Raw genomic sequence first — 21,426 nt, 5'->3', positions numbered from 1 at the left:
CGGTCTTTTCAGGGGAGTCGGGAAGAAGACGCTGAGGAAGGTGGACGTGCGCTGCACTGCTCGGTCGACCACAAGAGTGGTCCCAGGTGCAAGGACGTGGAGGTCGAAGGAAAGTGACGAGGGGTCGAATGGTTCGATGGTTGAGCTCCAACGATGTGCACTAAACTGCCTGAACTTTGATAAGTTGGTGCCTTTTACTTTATTTTCTTTTCCTTCATATATACTGCATTGCATAGTACTCTTTTAGTAAAATCTTTAAAGTGTATTCCATAACGGTATCTGGTGTGAGTTTGATATGGTGTGTGTGCGCGCAGCATAAACTTCATTCTCCCAGCACCTGCGTGTACGGGAGGTGGGGTTGGTGAGTGGCTGGATCTCCTTTTCCCCTAGACATATACCAGCCTGTTGGGTAAGTGTTACATGTGTGTGTTTCTTTAGATTCCTCTCCCATCCCAAAGATGTGCTGGTTTGCAGATTAATTGGCCAGCTTAGATACAGAGATCCCATTCCCAAGGTCAGACACAGAGTGAAGCTCCCTCTACGGGAGCCTTAAATTTTCTTCGGCAGTTTAACAGGGGGCACGACTGCGCAAGCGCGTGTAAATCGGACCGTGAGACAGCAGGTGCATTTAAAAGAGAGCAGTTTGATGGAGCGGGCGACGGAGCAGAGGGAGACAGAGTAGGAAGGCTTTGACGAGCAGAGGCTGAGGACAAGCTTCACTCCAAGTGAGGTAAGGCTGGGTAAATTCCTTTAAAAGGAGAACGTTTCAAAAGTTGAGGCAACTATTGGGTAGGTCATGTCAGCTGAGATCGGCCCCGTGGTTTGTTCATCCTGCAGCATGTGGGAAATCAGGGATACTTCCAGTGTCCCTGACGACTATGTGTGCAGGAAGTGTGTCCAGCTGCAGCTTCTGGCAGACCGCATTGAGCGTCTGAAGCTGCAATTGGATTCATACTGGAGCATCCGTGATGCTGAGAAAGTCGTGAATAGCATGTTCAGTGAGTTGGTCTCACCACGGGTAAAGGCTACACAGGCAGAAAGGGAATGGGTGGCCACTAGACAGCGTAGCAGTAGGCAGGTAGTGCAGGAGTCCCCTGAGGTCATCTCCCTCCTAAACAGATATACAGTTTTGGATACTGTTGGGGGAGATGTCTCATCAGGGGAAGGCAACAGCAGCTGAGTTCATGGCACCATGGGTGGCTCTGTGGCACAGGAGGGAAGGAAAAGGAGTGGGAGAACTATAGTGATAGGGGATTTGATTGTAAGGGGAATAGATAGGCATTTCTGCGGCTGCAAACAAGACTCCAGGATGGTATGTTGCCTCCCTGGTGCAAGGGTCAAGGATGTTTCTGAGCGGCTGCAGGACATTCTGGAGTGGGAGGGTGAACAGCCAGTGGTCGTGGTGCACGTAGGTACCAACGATATAGGTAATTTGTAGGATGAGGTCCTACAAGGTGAATTTAGGGAGTTAGGAGATGAACTAAAAAGTAGGACCACAAAGGTAATAATCTCTGGATTACTACTAGTGCCACGTGCTAGTCAGTGTAGAAATAGGAGGATATTTCAGATGAATACGTGGCTTAAAAAATGGTGGAAGGGGGAGGGATTCAAATTTCTGGGGCATTGGAACCAGTTCTGGGGAAGGTGGGACCGGTACAAACAGGACGGTCTGCACCTGGATTGGACTGGAACCAATGTCCTAGGGGGAGCATTTGCTACTGCTGTTCAGGAGGATTTAAACTAATGTGGCAGGTGGATGGGAACAAGTGCAGAGACAGAGGAGTGTAAAATGAGGGTAGAAGCAAAAAGTAGTAAGGTGAAAAGTAAAAGTGGCAGGCAGGCAAATCCAGGGCAAAAATCAAAAAGGTCAACTTTTCAACATAATTGTATTAGGGCTAAGAGTGTTGTAAAAACAAGCCTGAAGGCTTTGTGTGTCAATGCGAGGAGCATTAATGGATGAATTGAATGTGCAGATAGTTATTAATGAATATGATATAGTTGGGATCACAGAGACATGGCTCCAGGGTGACCAAGGATGGGAGCTCAATATTCAGGAGGGATAGACAGGAAAGAAAAGGAAGTGGGGTAGCGTTGCTGGTTAGAGAGGAGATTAACGCAATCGAAAGGAAGGACATTAGCCTGGAGGATGTGGAATCGATATGGGTAGAGCTGCATAACACTAAGGGGCAGAAAACGCTGGTGAGAGTTGTGTACAGGCCACCTAACAGTAGTAGTGAGGTTGGAAATAGCATTAAACAGGAAATTAGAAATGTGTGCAATAAAGGAACAGTAGTTATAATGGGTGACCTCAATCTACATATAGATTGGGTGAACCAAATTGGTAAGGGTGCTGAGGAAGAGGATTTCTTGGAATATATACAGGATGATTTTCTGAACCAACATGTCGAGGAACCAACTAGAGATCAGGCTATTCTAGATTGGGTGTTGAACAATGAGGAAGGGTTAGTTAGCAATCTTGTTGTGCGAGGCCCCTTGGGTAAGAGTGACCATAATATGGTGGAATTCTTCATTAAGATGGAGAGTGACATAGTTAATTCAGAAACAAAGGTTCTGAACTTAAAGAAGGGTAACTTTGAAGGTATGAGACGTGAATTAGCTAAGATAGACTGACAAATGATACTTAAAGGGTTGACGGTGGATATGCAATGGCAAGCATTTAAAGATCGTGTGGATGAACTACAACAAGTGTTCATTCCAGTTTGGCAAAAGAATAAACCAGGGAAGGTAGTGCAAGGGAAATTAGGGATAGTATCAATTCCAAGGAAGAAACATACAAATTAGCCAGAAAAAGCGGCACACCTGAGGACTGGGAGAAATTCAGAGTCCAGCAGAGGAGGGCAAAGGGCTTAATTAGGAAAGGGAAAAAAGATTGAGAGAAAGCTGGCAGGGAACATTAAAAAATGACTGTAAAAGCTTTTATAGATATGTGAAAAGAAAAAGATTGGTTAAGACAAATGTAGGTCCCTTACAGTCAGAAACAGGTGAATTGATCATGGGGAACAAGGACATGGCAGACAGAATTGAATAACTACTTTGGTTCTGTCTTCACTAAGAAGGACATAAATAATCTTCCGGAAATAGTAGGGGACCGAGGGTCTAGTGAGATGGAGGAACTGAGGGAAATACATGTTAGTAGGGAAGTGGTGTTAGCTTAATGTGAAAAAGACTAGGGAGCTGGTGGTGGACCTGAGGAGGGCTAAGGCACTGGAGACCCCTGTTTCCATCCAAGGGGTCAGTGTGGACATGGTGTAGGATTATAAATACCTGGGGATACGAATGGACAATAAACTGGACTGGTCAAAGAACACTGAGGCTGTCTACAAGAAGGGTCAGAGCCGTCTCTATTTCCTGAGGAGACTGAGGACCTTTAACATCTGCCGGACGATGCTGAGGATGTTCTGTGAGGCCGTGGTGGCCAGTGCTATCATGTTTGCTGTTGTGTGCTGGGGCAGCAGGCTGAGGGGAGCAGACACCAACAGAATCAACAAACTTATTCGTGAGGCCAGTGATGTTGTGGAGGTGGAACTGGACTCTCTGACGGTGGTGCCTGAAAAGAGGATGCTGTCTAAGTTGCATGCCATCTTGGACAATGACTCCCATCCACTCCATAATGTACTGGTTAGGCACAGGAGTACATTCAGCCAGAGACTCATTCCACCGAGATGTAACACTGAGCGTCATAGGAAGTCATTCCTACCTGTGGCCATCAAATGTTACAACTCCTCCCTCGGAGTGTCAGACACCCTGTGCCAATAGGCTGGTCCTGGACTTACTTCCACTTGGCATGATTAACTTATTATTTAATTATTTATGGTTTTATATTGCTATATTTCTTCACTATTCTTGGTTGGTGCAGCTGTAACAAAACCCAATTTCCCTCAGGATCAATAAAGTATGTCTGTCTATCTGTCTAAATTGAAGGGATTAAAGGCAGATAAATCCCCAGGGCCAGATGGTCTGCATCCCAGAGCGCATAAGGAAGTAGCCCAAGAAATAGTGGATGCATTAGTGATAATTTTTCAAATCTCTTTATATTCTGGATTAGTTCCCGAGGATTGGAAGGTGGCTAATGTAACCCCACTTTTTAAAAAAGGAGGGAGAGATAAACCGGGGAGTTATAGACCGGTTAGCCTGACATCAGTGGTGGGGAAAATGCTAGAGTCGGTTATCAAAGATGAGATAACAGCACATTTGGAAAGAGGTGAAATCATCGGACAAAGTCAGCATGGATTTGTGAAAGGAAAATCATGTCTGACGAATCTTATAGAATTTTTTGAGGATGTAACTAGTAGAGTGGATAGGGGAGAACCAGTGGATGTGGTATATTTAGATTTTCAAAAGGCTTTTGACAAGGTCCCACACAGGAGATTAGTGTGCAAACTTAAAGCACACAGTATTGGGGGCATGGTATTGATGTGGATAGAGAATTGGTTGGCAAACAGGAAGCAAAGAGTGGGGATAAACAGGATCTTTTCAGATTGGCAGGCGGTGACTAGTGGGGTACCGCAAGGCTCAGTGCTGGGACCTCAGTTGTTTACAATATATATTAATGATTTAGATGAGGGAATTAAATGCGGCATCTCCAAGTTTGCAGATGACACAAAGCTGGGCGGCAGTGTTAGCTGTGAGGAGGATGCTAAGAGGATGCAGGGTGAATTGGATAGGTTAGGTGAGTGGGCAAATTCATGGCAGATGCAATTTAATGTGGATAAATGTGAGGTTATCCACTTTGGTTGCAAGAACAGGAAAAGAGATTATTATCTGAATGGTGGATGATTGGGAAAAGGGGAGATGCAACGAGACCTGGGTGTCATTGTACACCAGTCATTGAAAGTGGGCATGCAGGTACAGCAGACAGTGAAAAAGGCAAATGGTATGTTGGCATTCATAGCAAGAGGATTCGAGTACAGGAGCAGGGAGGCTCTACTGAAGTTGTACAAGGCCTTGGTGAGACCACAGCTGGAGTATTGTGTGCAGTTTTGGTCCCATAATCTGAGTAAAGACATTCATGCCATAGAGGGAGTACAAAGAAGGTTCACCAGATTGATTCCTGGGATGGCAGGACTTTCATATGAAGAAAGACTGGATCGACTAGGCTTATACTCACTGGAATTTAGAAGATTGAGGGGGGATCTTATTGAAACGTATAAAATTCTAAAGGGATTGGACAGGCTAGATTCTGATGCTGGGGGAGTCCAGAACGAGGGGTCACAGTTTAAGGATAAAGGGGAAGTCTTTTAGGACTGAGGTGAGGAAAAACTTCTTCACACAGAGAGTGGTGAATCTGTGGAATTCTCTGCCACAGGAAACAGTTGAGGCCGGTTCATTGGCTATATTTAAGAGGAAGTTAGATATGGCCCTTGTGGCTAAAGGGATCAGGGGGTATGGAGAGAAAGCAGGTACAGGGTTCTGAGTTGGATGATCAGCCATGATCATACTGAATGGTGGTGCAGGCTCGGGGCCGAATGGCCTACACCTGCACCTATCTTCTATGTTTCTACACCGTCCCATCACACACTCCCAGGGTCAAACACAGAGTAAAACTCCCTCTACACTGACCCATCACACATTTCTAGGCAGTGGCAATTGTGACAATCCTTCCCTTGTACCTCAGGGCCCTGGGTAGAGAGCACTGCAGAGAGTCATGACCTGCATACACTTTTAATTCTGCACACTGATTTCCCAGCTGTGTGTCTCAACTACAGGCTGAAAGAGACCTTGTACCAAAGAAAGCTAATCTGATCCAACCTACTAACCTGTATATGTCTAGAATTTGGGAGGGTACTGGAATTCACATGCAGTGTTGGGGAGAATGCACAAACTCCTTTCAGACAGCAATGGAATTGAACCTGTTCGCTGGCACTGTGATAGTGTTACACCATTGTGCTGCCCGACAAAAACCTTTTTAATGCAAAGTGAGAGGTTGACCATAAGGCCATTCAGCCCATCGAGTCTGCTCCACCATTCAATCATGGGCTGATCCAATTCTTCCAGTCATCCCCTCTCCCCTGCCTTCACCCCATACCCTTCGATGCCCTGGCTAATCAAGAACCTGTCTACCTTTACCTTAAATGCACCCAATGACTTGGCCTCCACAGCCGCTCGTGGCAACAAATTCCACAGATTTACCACCCTTTGACTAAAGTAATTTCTCCGCATCTCAATTCTAAATAGACATCCTTCAATCCTGAAGTCATGCCCTCTTATCCTAGACTCCCTTACCATGGGAAATATCTAATCTGTTCAGATCCTTTAACATTTGTAATGTTTCTGAGATCCCCCCTCATTCTCCTGAACTCCAGGGAATACAGCCCAAGAGCTGCCAGACATTCCTCATACGGTAACCCTTTCATTCCTAGAATCATTCTCATAATTTTTTTCTGAACTCTCTCCAAAGTCAGTATATCCTTTCTAAAATAAGGAGCCCAAAACTGCACACAATACTCCGAAGTGTGGTCTCATAGGTGCCTTATAGGGTCTCAACATCACATCCCTTATTGACGCAAGCAAAAAGACAGAAAAATAATCCAACATAGAATCATAGAAAAGTACAGCACAGATACAAGTCCTTCAGCCCATCTAGTCCATACCGAACCGTGTAAACTACCTACTCACCTACTCCCATGGACCTGCACCATGACCATAGCTCTCCATACTTCTCCATGCATGTACCAATCCAAACTTACCTTAAAGTCCTATCCTATTCAATCTTTCCTTGTAACTCAGGTCCTCCAGACCTGGCAACATAGAAGAGATGTTCAAGGCTAACTTTGAGGGGATGCAACAAGATTTAGAAGGAGTGGATTGGAACAATTTGTTTTATGAGAAAGATATAATAAAGAAATGGAGGTCATTTAAAGGCAAAATTTTGAGGGTACAGAATCTTTATGTTCCTGTTAGGTTGAAAGGAAAGGTTAAAAGTTTGAGACAGCCAGGGTTTTCAAGGGATATTGGAAACTTGGTTTGGAAAAAGAGAAAGATCTACAATAAATATAAACAGCATGGAGTAAATGAGGTGCTCAAGGAATATAAAGAATGTAAAAAGAATCTTAAGAAAGAAATAAAAAAGCTAAAAGAAGATATGAGGTTGCTTTGGCAAGTAAGGTGAAAATAAATCCAAAGGGTTTCTACAGTTATATTAATAGCAAAAGGATAGTGAGGGATAAAATTGGTCCCTTACAGAATCAGAGTGGACAACTATGTGTGAGCCAAAAGAGATGGGGGAGATTTTGAACAATTTCCTTTCTTCGGTATTCATGAAGGAGAAGGATATTGAATTGTGTAAGGTAAGGGAAACAAGTAGGGTATTTATGGAATCTATGATGATTAAAGAAGAGGAAGTACTGGCACTTTTAAAGAATATAAAAGTAGATAAATCTCCGGGTCCTGACAGGATATTTCCTAAGACCTTGAGGGAAGTTGGTGTAGAAATAGCAGGGGCTCTGACAGAAGTATTTCAATTGTCATCAGAAATGGGGATGGTGCCGGAGGATTGGCATATTGCTCATGTAGTTCCATTGTTTAAAAAGGGTTCTAAGAGTAAACTTAGCAATTATCGCCTGTAAGTTTGACGTCAGTGGTGGGTAAATTAATGGAAAATATTCTTAGAGATGGTATATATAATTATCTGGATAGACAGGGTCTGATTAGGAACAGTCAACCTGGATTTGTGCGTGGAAAGTCATGTTTGACAAATCTTATTGAATTTTTTGAAGAGGTTACGAGGAAAGTTGACGAGAGTAAAGCAGTGGATGTTGTCTATATGGACTTGAGTAAGGCCTTTGACAAGGTTCTGCACGGAAGGTTAGTTAGGAAGGTTCAATCATTAGGTATTAATATTGAAGTAGTAAAATGGATTCAATAGTGGCTGGATAGGAGATGCCAGAGAGTAGTGGTGGATAACTGTTTGTCAGGTTGGAGGCCAGTGACTAGTGGTGTGCCTCAGGGATCTGTACTGGGTCCAATGTCGTTTGTCATGTATATTAATGATCTGGATGATGGGGTGGTAAATTGGATTAGTAAGTATGCAGATGATACTAAGGTAGATGGTGTTGTGGATAATGAAGTAGGTTTTCAAAGCTTGCAGAGAGATTTAGGCCAGTTAGAAGAGTGGGCTGAAAGATGGCAGATGGACTTTAATGCTGATAAGTGTGAGGTGCTACATTTTGGTAGGAATGCATACATGGTAAATGGTAGGGCATTGAAGAATGCAGTAGAACAGAGTAATCTAGGAATAATGGTGCATAGTTCCCTGAAGGTGGAATCTCATGTGGATAGGGTGGTGAAGAAAGCTTTTGGTATGTTGGCCTTTATAAATCAGAGCATTGAGTATTGGAGTTGGGATGTAATGTTAAAATTGTACAAGGCATTGGTGAGGCCAAATTTGGAGTATCGTGTACAGTTCTGGTCACCGAATTATAGGAAAGATGTCAACAAAATAGAGAGAGTACAGATAAGATTTACTAGAATGTTACCTGGGTTTGAGCACCTAAGTTACAGAGAAAGGTTGAACAGGTTAGGTCTTTATTCTTTGGAGCATAGAAGGTTGAGGGGGAACTTGATAGAGGTATTTAAAATTATGCAGGGGATAGATAAAGTTGACATGGATAGGCTTTTTCCATTGAGAGCAGGGAAGATTCAAACAGGAGGACATGAGTTGAGTGTTAAGGGGCAAAAGTTTAGGGGTAACACGAGGGGGAACTTCTTTACTCAGAGAGTGGTAGCTGTGTGGAACAAGCTTCCAGTTGAAGTGGTAGAGGCAGGTTTGATATTGTCATTTAAAAAAAAATTGGATAGGTATATGGACAGGAAAGGAATGGAGGGTTATGGGCTGAATGCAGGTAGATGGGACTAGGTGAGAGTAAGCATTCAGCACTGACTAGAAGGGCCGAGATGGCCTGTTTCCGTGCTGTAATTGTTATATGGTTATATAGTAGACAAAACTGCTGAGCATACTATGACAGCCACTTCCATTCAAGCTTACATTAATTACAACTCTGCATTTCAAATGTCAATGCACAATTTCCAGAATAATAAGACCTTATGCATTTCTGTGACTTCAGTTCAGATGAATGATGGGTATCTGTGGTCTCTCAAGGACTTCCAAGTTTTGCATAACTGATAGACACAGATATTCTGCAGATGCTGGATATACAGAGTAACACACAAAATGCTGGAGGAACTCAGCAGGTCAGGCAACATCTATTGAGGGGTATAAGCATTCAGGTCAAGACCCTTCATCAGGCCTGAATGGAGGGGTAAGAGGGGAAGGTGTTCAAAATTTCAAAGTAAATTCATGATCAAATTACATAAACGTCACCATATACTACCCCAAGATCATTTTCCTGTGGGCATACACAGTAGGTACAAAAAACACAATAGAATCAATGAAAAACTAAGTACAAAGATGGACAAACACCTAATGTGAAAAGAAGACAAACTGCACAATCAAACTAATTAATTAATAGATAAATAAAATTGAGAACATAAGTTGTAGTGTCCTTGAAAGTGAGTCCATAGGTTGTGAAATCATTTTAGTGTTGAGGTGAGTAAAGTTATCTACGCTGGTCCAGAAACCTGATGGTGCAGGGGTAATAACTGTTCCTGAACCTTGTGGTGTGGTGCTTGGTGAGGAGCACAATGAGCTCCTGTACTTCCTTCTTGATGGTGGCAGCAAGAAGAGAGCATGTCTTTTTGGTGTTGGCCTTTGCTGATGGATGCTGCTTTCTTGTGGTTGACCCTGTGGTGAGGAAGGCAAATGCAACGTTAGCATTCATTTCAAGAGGACTAGAATATAAAAGCGAGGTTGTAAGTTTGAGGCTTTATAGAGCACTGGTGAGGCCTCACTTGGAGTTTTGTGTGCAGTTTTGCATCCCTTATCTTAGAAAAGATATGCTGAAACTGAAGAGGGTTCAAAGGAGGTTCATGAAATGATTCTGGGATGGAATAGCATGTCATATGAAGAATGTTTGATGGCCCTAGCCTAAAGGCTAGGATACTCTCCACTCTGCATCTAGAGGTTTGTCAACATTTTAGATGACATGTCAAATCTACGCAAGGTTCTAAGAAAGTAAACATAAAAGGCACTTATATGCAAATTCCAGGATAGATCCTCTGAAATGATAATGCCAAGGAATTTAAAGTTATTGACAACCTCTGATCCCCTGATAATAATGGCATATGGATCTCCAGTTTTCTTCTGCGCAAGCTGACAGGTGATCGGTGAAGCCAGGCGAGAGGAGAGGTGGGTGGGTAGGGAGTGGGAAATGAAGTGAGAGCTGTGAAGTGGCCTGACCTCCTGAGTTTCTCCAGCATTTTAGAATTGTGCTGTCCATTGACATAATTAGATTTTCCAGAGAAATTGCACAAAAATCTTAATAGCGGGTAACCAAAGCATTAAAAGTGTTATGCTGTTGCCCCACTTTGGGAGTCAATTGCTTTTTGTTTTGTTTGTAGTGAGGATGTTTCTCTCTCTTGTCTATGACTGTGTGTGTTTCCTGTGTCTGTTCACAGAAAGGGAACATTTACATAGTGGACTACAAGATCTTGGATGGAACTATTGGAAATGTGATTAAGGGGAAACAGCAATACGTGGCAGCCCCCCTCTGCTTGTTGTTCCAGGAACCCCAGAACAGGCTGATGCCTCTAGCCATCCAGGTAGCTGGGGGAGTGGGCACGTGGGATCTGGGAATGATGGAAGGACCATTACTGCCGCCCAATAATGGTCTGAAGATAGAGAGGAACAGAGAGGATGAAGGAGGGAGGAAGTTTGAGGCTGGAAAGGAATGGAGAGGGAGAACAAGACATAGAGAGACAGAGGGGAGATGGAGATGAGAGGGGGTGGCAGAGTGTGGTGGAGAAAGAAAAGGAGAGAGGAAACAGCAGGAAGGAGGGAAAGAAAGAGGGGAAAAGGGGAGGAGATGGGAGAGAAATGAGGAAGACCGATGGAAAGGGGAGGAATCAAGGGAGTGAGGGAAGAGAAGGAGGAAAATAGGAGAGAGAAGAAAAGAAAGATTAAGAGAAGATGGGAGAGTAGATAGAGAGATGTGGAGGCAGAGAGCAATGGCACCATTCTAGCTGATTGAATCACGATCTGGTGTGGAAGGGTCACTTCACATGATTGCAAAAAAGCTGTAGAAAGTTGCAAACTCAACCATTTCCATCATGGGCACCAGCCTCCCCAGCTTTGAGGACATCATCAAAAGATGATATGGCATCCATTATTAAGATTTGCCATCACACAGGATATGTCCTCTTCTCGTTGCTACCCTCAAGGACAAGGTACAGAAGCCTGAAGACACACACTCAAATGTTTCAGGAACAGCTTCCCCTCCACTGTTAGATTTCTGAATGGACAATGAAGTCATGAACTCTACCTCCACTGTTGTTTTTACTCCCCTTTGCACTACTTTGTGGGAGTGAACTGAAGGATCCATAGAAAACCCCCACATTCCGAAATTGAACTGTATGGCTGCCAGAAAGCAACAACATTTCACAAACTGTGCTGGTGACATTAAACCTAATTCTGATTCAGGGAGAGGGGAAAGGAAAGGATGAGATTGAAGCTGAGGGAGAGGGAAGGTGACAGGGAGTTAGCATGGAATCAGTCGGCTGAATGGCCTTCTATGTTCTCTGGGAATGTACAGCAACCAGAAAGAGTGAGTGAGTAGTGTTGAGTGCTTTTGGAAGCTCAGGGTCGGGGCTCCTATTCCAGACCAACGTTCCACACTGTTTCAAATCTTCACCTTCCCTCCCCTGCAGCTTGGCCAGCACCCTGGGCCCAACAATCCCATCTTCCTGCCCTCGGATCCGGAGAACCTGTGGCTGCTGGCCAAGATCTGGATGCGGAGCTCTGATTTCCAGATGCATCAGATCGGCTTCCACCTGTGTGGGACTCACCTCCTGGGAGAAGTGTTCTGCATCGCCACATTGAGGCAGCTTCCTGCCGTGCACCCTGCCTTCAAGGTGAGTGTCCCTCACTCTTCTTCTATTCCTCTATATCTCTCCTTCCCTCTGTCCTCTCTCCCTTCCACTTACCTCCTCCTCTATTATTCCAGCTCCATCTGCTTCTCTTTGCCTCCATGTCCTCCCCTTGTCTCATTGCCTTTCTGTCTCTGTGTGTCTTTTTCTTCCCGTTCTTCTCTCTGTCTCCCTTTCTCTCTTTATCCATTGTTTCTCTTTCTCTCTCTCTCTCATCTCTATGTATCAGGTCGAGCTGTGGAGAGCTTTCTGCAGCTCTCCCATCCATATTGTGAAATTCCCCAGAAATATCAATCTTGTTCATTGGGCTCCCTGCCCATCGGCTGCTACTGCCGATATCCCACTGTGCTTATCCTCTGTCTCTCCCCTACTGTTCCTCCCTTCTTTGTCCCTCTCTTACACTTCCCCTCCCTATTCCTATTCTTCCTTTCCTGTATCACCCCATCTTCACTGCACCCTATTGAGAGTAGTTGCTTACCTGGGAACAATAGTAGGAGGAGCTTCACTGCAGACTAGGGTGGTCAGAGTTTCACTGAAGTTTTGGTAGACATGGTTTCACTGGGGATCACCATGAACGGGGCTTCACTGTAGAAAATAGCAAATGGTCATTGATTGGGGACAATGGTGGGAGGTGCTTTACTGGGGACAGTCATGGGTGGAGCTTCACTTGGGAGAAGGATGGGTAGACCTTGACTGAGGACTAGTGGGAGCACCATCACTGGGGGCTAGGGTTCACAGGCCTCAATTGGGGTCTGTGGTGGGAGGGGTTTGACAGGGAACAATCATGGGAGGAGCTTCACTGGGGTCAATGGTTAGTAAACCTTGGTTAGGAATTCTCAGGACAGAGACTCCACTGGGGCTATGGTAGGCAGTGCTTCACTGGGGACAATGGAGAGTAGAGCTTGACTGGAGACCATTATGAGTGGAGCTTCATTGGGGACTATGGTGGGTAGACCTTGATGAGTCTGCAGAAGGAGCTTCACTGGAGACTATTGTGTGTGGGATTACTGTGGACTATGGGGGTTGTGCTTGACTGAGGACAATTATAGGCTGAGCTTCATTGGGTTCTCGTGGGCAGAGCTTCATTAATGACAATGGAGGGTGAAGCCTCATTGGGACTATAGTGGAACGAGCTTCACTAGGGACTAGTGCGTGGAGTTTCATTGAGACCTAAGTTTAATGAAGCTTTACTGGATCAAGGCCATTTCCATAGATGCTGCCTGGCCTGATGAGCTCTTCCAGCATTTTGTGTGTGTTCCTGATTCTAGTCCAAGTTTCCTCGATCGTCCATGAAAAGGACAGATCAAAGGGATTATTTGTAAAAGTGGCTAAAACCATGGCCACACATTCTCCCTGCCCCTTACTGGTGAGATAATGGAAGGAGAGGGAAGTTCACCAACAATAAGCCTCACTTTCCACTCTCTTTTCCAGCAGTTCTGTGTGGAGTCTCCTTTGTCAGACAAAGGTCTGAGTTGGGGTGGAACAGTAGCACAGTGATTAGCACAATGCTTTACAGTACCAGCAACCCAGGGTAAAATTTCTGCCACTGTTTGTAAGGAGTTTGTACTTTCTCTATGTGACTGCATGGGTTTCCTCTAGGTGCTCTCGTTTCCTCTCACGTTCCAAAAATATACTGGTTGATAGGTTAATTGATCATTGTAAATTGTCCTGTAGCTAGTATAGGGTTAAATCAGGGGATTGCTGGGTGGCACAGCTCAGAACCAGAAGGGCCTATTCAGTGCTGCACTTCAACAAAATAAATTATGAAGTTGATTGCCATCCCAGGCTGCTCTGCTTAATCTGGTGACCTATCATTTCTTTCCTCAGCTTCTGATTCCGCATACGAGATACACACTGGAGATAAACACGCGGAGCAGAACTGGGCTCATGGGCAAGGATGGTATCATTGCCAGAGTAAGTCACCCCATTGTGGCTTGGATCACAAACTGCTGAAATTTCATTCTTCAAGGGCTGTATAGTAATGTAGCAGTTAGCGTGACACTATTACAATGCCAGCTGTAAAACTGGAGTTCGATTTCCTCTGCTATCTGTAAAGAGTTTGTACCTGCTCCCTGCGACCACATGGATTTCTTCCGGGTGCTCGAGTTCCTTTCCACATTCCAAGGACACTGGGTTAGGTTTAGTGAGTTGTTTGGCACCAGATGCATGGTGACACTTGCAGGCTGCCCAGAACAATCTCACTGATTTAATTTGATGTAAACAGTGCATAGCACTGTATGTTTCGATATGCATGTGATAAATAAAGCTGATCCATAATCTTTAATCAAGGCCATTCAAATTCATTACTGCAAGGTTTCACAATCTGTTTGACCAACACTCAATACATCAGAATCTTTTAGCAGTCTTCCACAATCTTCTACACTCACACCCCCCCTCCACCCCCTCCCCGGCCAACCTACTGGAAAGATGGGGTCCTTTAATGTCTTATCTTGAATTCAGCACCTTGGATAGCTCCAGAGGAGCCAGGGAAGATGTGAAGATTATGTTTCTTTGTGTGGGTGTTCTCAAACACAGAACATTACAGCACAAGAAAAGGCACTTTGGCCATGATGTCAGTGCTAACCATGACACCAATTTAAAATTAACATTAACCAGTGCATAATTGATGTGTTTATGTGTGCTTGCCTAATGCCTCTTAAACTTCCTACTTTCTCTACCTCCTTAGGCAATGCTTTCCAAGCACCCTGTGTAACAAAAAAGCTCTCTCACCTTAAAGTTATGCCTCTAGTATTTGACATATTCACCCTTGGTAATTGATCAGCTAAGCCACTTAGCTTGATCGCATAGTATACAGTACTATGGAAAAGTCTAAGGCAACCTAGCTCTATGTAACTCTCACTTCAGCTCACAGCTTAATATAGGAGATGATAGCCCCCAGCCCAGCCAAACTTAAGAAATCTTGTTTGGGTGGATGCTGTGCAATGTGTCCTGTTACAAATCAGTACCTTGAAATAACGAACAGTACACAATATGCAATTAAACAATTGAGCTTTATAATTCTTAATTTGACTATATGGTTAGTCAAAAATGGCTTTAATGTAATTCACAAATGCTGGGCAAACTCAGCAGGTCAAGCAGCACCTATAGAGGAGGATACTTGACATTTTGGGCTAAAAGCCTTCATTCAGGACTGGCAAGGAACAAGAAGCCAGAATAAGGAATGAGGGGAGGGAAAGGAGTACAAGGTAGCAGCTGATGGGTGGAAATGTTAGAACAGAAGAATAAGGAATCTGATAGAAGAGAAGAGTAGACCATTTGGAAGAATGGGAGGAAAGAAGGTCAAAGAATTATGAATAGAAAGATGGAAGGAATGCAAAAGAGATAGTAAGGGAGGATGAAGGAAAGATACAGAGAAAGAAAGTAAAGCAAAATTTAGAGAAAAATTAAATCAGAAAGGATGAAATGATGTAAGAAGAGGAGAAAGAAAATTTCTGACAGAGGAATGGAGAGATAGGAGTAGAGAAGTGATTGAAGAAGGCTAGATGGAAGAGGGGTAGACTGAAAAGGAACCTGAGAGAGGAGAATAGACCATCGGAGAAAGTGAAGAAAGAGGGGCACTTAGAGGAAGGTGATGGGCAGATGAAGAGATGTTTTAATGTAGGATTCGTGCAAATGGGTCAGCACAGACTCAGTTGTCTAACAGGCCAATTTCCATTTTCTAAGCAGAGTAAATGCAATTATTTCTTTATTTAATTAGCACAGTAACAGGTCCTTCCAGACCAATGAGCTGGCCCCGTCCAATTACACTCCTGTGACCAATTAACCCACTAACCAGTACATCTTTGGAATGTGGGAGGACACTGGAACACCCACAGTAAACCCACAGGGAGAACATACAAACTCTGTACAGACTGCAATGGGAATTGGACCCATGTTGCTCGCTACACTACTGTTCTTGTTAAGTAAGGGGTGAAAATTATCCAGGGTTGGCTTATGCTGGTGGTGGTGGGGGAGGGGTGGAGGTGGGCATAAATGGATATAGAGAATTGAAGTAGTGATGAAATCTTCCTTGATCTTAATGCATTGGATGAGGTTTGAGAGGCACTTCATTCATCTATAGCTCCCACAAATAATTCAATTCTAAATGGAGAAATCTACTTTGATATTTTCTCCCCCCAGCTAGCAGCCTCAGGTGGCCCTGGCCTGGATGCGGTTGTCCAGAAGATATTTAAGTCGTTCACCTACAGGTCCATATGTCTCCCCGACAACTTGCAGGACCGTGGAGTCCAAGGACTGAAGGAATACTTCTATCGGGATGATGGACTCCAAATCTGGGGTGCAATCAACAAGTAAGTTCCTTTGGAAGTCAGGGACAACTGGATTACATGTTGTTTGTCAGTCTTTGTGTATAGAGTTTCATTTTGATTTTGGACTGCATTATATTGTATTTAGTTGTTCGACTGTGAATCCCCTCAAGAAAATGAATATCAGGGTAGAATATAGTGACGTATATGTACTTTGATTAAACAATTTACTTTCAACATTAAACTTTGAACAAGAGACAACAGATGCTTGGAGCTAGAGTCATGGACAAAGCACTGGGGAAACTCAACGGATCATGCAGCATCTGTAAAGGGAATTGGACAGTCAATGTTTCAGGAATCAGGTGCAGAGGGTTTCCATGTTGGGAAGAAGCCAACACACTGGCAGCCACTCTAAATAAGAGGGAGCAGGATCTCTTCTTCAGAGGAGGGTCTAAAACATCGCACCGTTGATTTCCCTCCAGAGATGCTGCTGGCCTGCTGAATTCCTTCAGCAGCTCATTACTGGCCCCTAGTTGCTAAAGTTTGGCAAAGGAGATGAGAAAACTTGTCACAGCAGGAAAAGTGGCCATTATGCCCATCAATTCTCTGCTGGTACAACAAATCCATCACACCCACATGCCTGTTCTTTCACAACAGTGTGGCAAATTATTCCTTATCAAGTGCCTCTTTAATTCCCCCTTAGAAAATGTCAACTGCCTCTTGTTTCTACTACCCGGGTCATTGTCCACTCTCTGCAGCTTTTCTACATATTTCCTCACAAGCCTTTTGTTCCCTTCCACCCAGAATTCTATACTCCATGGAAAAAACTGTGAACTTGTGGACACAGCTCGATTCGTGTGAGAGAAAAAAAAATATTCTCTCTTCTACACTTGTAGCTGTTTTGGTAAATCAGCCAGCATAATCAAAGACTCCACCCACCATGAACATTCTCTCTTCCAACTTCCACCACCCCCCCCCCCCATTGGGCAGAAGGTACAAAAGCCTGAAAGCACGCACCACATGATTCAACAACAGCTTCTGTCCTGATGTTATACGATTATTGAACATATCCCAGTATAATAAGATAGACCCTTGCCCTCACAATCTACCTCGTTATGACCCTTGCACCATGTTGTCTGTCTGCACTGCACTTCCTCTGCAAGTGTAACACTCTATTCTGCATCCTGTTATTGCTTTTCCCTTGCACTACCTCAATGCACTGATGTAATGAAATTAGATTGCATACAAAGCATAAGTTTTTCACTGCACTCGGTATGAACCTAATTATCAATTCACAAATTTACCAGTTATCTCTGCTCCCCTGCACACATCTGGCTTAAATGTCACTCCTCTGGTGAACAGTAATGTTGGAAAGAGAGTCACGGGGTTTGGACCCATGGACGATGGAGGAACAGCAACGTATTTCCAGGTTGAGACCGAGACTAGAGGAGGGCTTAGACAGAAGGGTTTCTCAGAGAAGGGTCTTGCAGACAGGCAAGATGGAGGGGGCTGCTTAATCATGTTTCTGTTCCACAGGTATGTGAAAAACATCATGGGGCTGTACTATAAGAGTGACTGTGACGTACTTGAAGATGTGGAGTTGCAGGCTTGGCTGAAGGATGTGGTCCAAGAGGGATTTGCAGAGCTTCCTGAAATTGGTGAGTGGAAGTTCTAGTTTTGAGGTATAGTTGGGGGGGACAGCAATCAGGTGAGAAAAGAGCAGCTCCAGGTGTTGCCCCATTGTCAACCTCTCCAAAAAATGGATCTTGTCCTGAACCACTATATCCTCCTGTTTGGAACCTGGATCCAAGAGATGAAGTGACCACTAGGGTTTTACCACTCTTGAGATAAGGACGCTGTCAGCAATGCCCATTGTTCATTGCCCTCTGAGCGCGGGGGGGTGGGGAGGGTGGGGAGGTTAGGACTCAGCCATTGTACTGGGTCTGGAGTCATGTAGAAGGTAGAGGAGGATGAGTGGCAGGTCTCTGTTCCTGGGGTTTTCATTGTAACTTCAGGGTCAGCGTGTTAAAGTAGGTTTATTTAAGGCCATAAATTTTCCAGCTACCGGACTGTGGGACACATTCCAGCTACTCAGACACTTGGCTCATGACTTTTCTCTTCTTTCTACCTAATGCCTGCTTGATGATCCAAATGTAGCCACAATACTGAGTGCAGCTCCATGGTGCAGGTGATAAAGTTACTGCCTCCCTGTCTCAGCAACCCTGGGTTCAGTCCTGACCTTGGGTAATGACAATGTGTAGAGTTTTGCTGTTTTGTGACCAAGAGGATTTCCCTTGGGTGTCTATGCGTCATGGAGCATTGAAACAGGCCTTTTGACCCATTGAGTCCATGCTAACCAACATGAACCCTTTGGAAGGATTCAAAGATTCAAAGTACATTTGTTGTCAATGTATGTATGCAGTATAAAACCTTGAGATTCATCTTCCCACAGGCAGCCACAACAAAGAAACACCATGGAACCCGTTCAAAAGTAAAACATCAAACACCCAATATGAACAACAAAAAAAACAAATTATGCAAATAGCAAAAAGTGAGGGAATAGCGGACAGAATATTAAGCATCAAATCGCAGAATCCTTGAAACAGTCTAGGAATGTTCAGTTCAGTTTAGCATTGTGCCATTCATTGACTCCGATCGCAGAGTCAGTCCATCCCAGTCAAAATCACGCAGAATAGGAATGAAAAGGAGTAACCAGAAACCCATATAACATGAACTGCAGAGTCCTCTAAAAACAAGTATAATTCACAAATCGCAAAGATCGAACTTGCCCAAGACCCAAGACTTCGTCCCACAATTTCTGCTGACACACTTTTACACTTATCTCAATTTATTTTCCCCAGATTCCACCCTTCACCCACATACTAGTTTAGAAAATTAACCTACTGACCTGCAAGTTGTTGGGATGTGGGAGGAAACAGGAACACGTAGGGGGAAGTCCACATGGCTACAGAGAGAGCTCCACATACAGACAGAAGCAGAGGTTGGGATCAAACCTGCTTCTCTGGAGCTGGAAGGTAGCAGCTTTACTAGCTGCAGCACTGAAGGTGTCCTGTTTTCAGCCCATGTCCCAAGCATTAGAGGGCTGGTAGACCAATTGGCCACTGAAAATTACTGTGCTGGGTCTGGAGTCATATGCAAGTGCTTTGATGAGGGGTAGAATCTGCAGGAAGCTGATGGGAAAATGAGAAGATTAAAATGGAAATCACAAAGGATTGTCAGTATTGGTAAACACACGAGATGTTGAAAATCCAGAGTAATAGACACACAAGGCTGGAGGAACTCAGCAGGTCAAGCAGCATCTATACAGAGGAATAAACAGACGAAGTTTAGGGTCGTGGATGGTTTCAACCTGAAATGTCGACTGTTAATTCCTTTGCATAGACACTGCCTGACCTGCTGAGTTCCTCCAGCATTTTGTGTGTGTTGTTAGTATTGATGTTGGTTTACCATTGTCACATGTACCAAATTAGAGTGAAAATTTGTCTTGTATAATGTTCATTCAGATCAAAGCAATACACAGTGCATTGAAATAGAACAATGCACCTCCAAGAGGACCTCAACTTTGTCATGGTTTGGAAGCTTGAGTGCCTCAATGACCCAGAGAGCTACATTGGCTGGATTCAGGGCTTTATGATTTGGCTCTTGGTAGGATCACTCATGCCAAACAGGTCAAAGAGTAGAAGAAAGATGAAGAGTGGTCCACCAGTCCTCCAGGTTCAGGGGTTCGGCTCAGGGCTAACAACCCTGACAGGTAAAACAAAATAGTTACAGAAACAGCAATGAAGATTCCTTCTACATCTGTGCATGATGTCTGAGTCTCCACCTGAGACTTGCATGATTGACTATAGTGAAAACCAAGTGACTGATATGATGAAGGAAGCCCTGAACACCACCTGAGATGGAGGACCTTCATTGCTGCCCAAAACAGCACTGGTGTAATGGGTAGTATTATGTGTAATAACAATGCAGAATAAAGTATAAAGGGTACAGAGAGTGCACTGCAGTTAAGCGGTAAAGTGCAGGATGAAAACTATAAGACCATAAAATATTGGACCAGATTTAGGAAATTCTGCCCATCAAGTCTGCTCCCCCATTTCATCATGGCTGATCTATTTCCCTCTCAACCCCATTCTTAAGCCTTCTCCCTGTAACCGTTCACACCCTCTTATCAAGAATCTATCAACCTCCACTTTAAATACACTCAATGACCAGATCTCCACAGCCAGCTGTGGCAATTAATTCCATAGATTCACCACCCTCTGGGTAAAGAAATTCCTTCTAATCTCTATTCTAAATGGACATCCCTCTATTCTGAAGTTGTACCCTCTGGTCCAAGACTCCCCCACTATAAACATTCTCTCCACATCCACTCTAGGCCTTTCAACATTCGATTGTTTTCAATGAGACCTCCCCTCAGTGTTCTAAATTCCAAGCAGACACCCAAATCCAACCAACACTTCATATATGATGAGCATTTCAATCCTGAAATCATTTTCATGAACCCCCTTCAATCCCTCTCCAATGTCAGCATATCCTTAGATAAAGGGCCCAAAATTGCTCACACTACTCCAAGTGAGGCCTCTCTAATGCCTTATAAAGCCTCAGCATTACATCCTCATTTTTAGATTCTGGTTGTCAAAATGATGCCAGCATTCCTCACCACTGACTTACCTGCAAGTTAACCTTCAGGAAATCCTGCATGACCCTGCATGAAGATTCCCAAGTTCCTTTGCACCTTGGATATCTTTTAACTTGCTCCCCGTTTAGAATATAGTCTACTCGTTTATTCTTTCTACCAAAGTACAAGACAATACGCTTCCCGACACTATATTCCATTTCAGAATCAAAATCAGTGGCATTTGATGTGAAATTTGTTAACTTAGCAGCAGCAGTTCAATGCGATGCATAACCTAGCAAAGAGAGAGAAAAAATAATAAATAAAAAAAACATTACAATAGGTAAACAATTAAATCAATTGCGTATATTGAATAGCTTTAAAAGAATATGCAAAAACAGAAATACTGTATTTTTTTTAAAAAGTGAGGTAGTGTCAAAAGCTTCAATGTCCATTTAGGAATCAGATGGCAGAGGGGAAGAATCTGTTCCTGAATCTCTGAGTGTGTGCCTTCAGGCTCCTGTA

The 21,426-nt window shown here is 43.9% G+C and overlaps 1 protein-coding gene across 2 annotated transcripts in view; it reads left to right on the top strand.

The window, feature by feature from the left end:
• The window catches only part of LOC140729283 (polyunsaturated fatty acid 5-lipoxygenase-like), a 68,842-nt gene that overhangs the window by 25,280 nt on the left and 22,136 nt on the right, over positions 1–21,426 (top strand). For both annotated transcript variants that reach the window (XM_073048886.1, XM_073048885.1), the window contains exons 7-11: positions 10,534–10,677; positions 11,782–11,985; positions 13,828–13,914; positions 16,141–16,310; positions 17,802–17,923. In XM_073048886.1, coding sequence (XP_072904987.1) covers positions 10,534–10,677; positions 11,782–11,985; positions 13,828–13,914; positions 16,141–16,310; positions 17,802–17,923 — 727 coding nt within the window. The remainder of the gene's footprint in view (positions 1–10,533; positions 10,678–11,781; positions 11,986–13,827; positions 13,915–16,140; positions 16,311–17,801; positions 17,924–21,426) is intronic.

Source organism: Hemitrygon akajei, chromosome 6, assembly GCF_048418815.1.
Source record: "Hemitrygon akajei chromosome 6, sHemAka1.3, whole genome shotgun sequence".
Taxonomy (NCBI): domain Eukaryota; kingdom Metazoa; phylum Chordata; class Chondrichthyes; order Myliobatiformes; family Dasyatidae; genus Hemitrygon; species Hemitrygon akajei.
The sequence above is the reverse complement of the archived record's forward strand: the minus strand, read 5'-3'. Positions and strand labels throughout refer to the sequence as shown.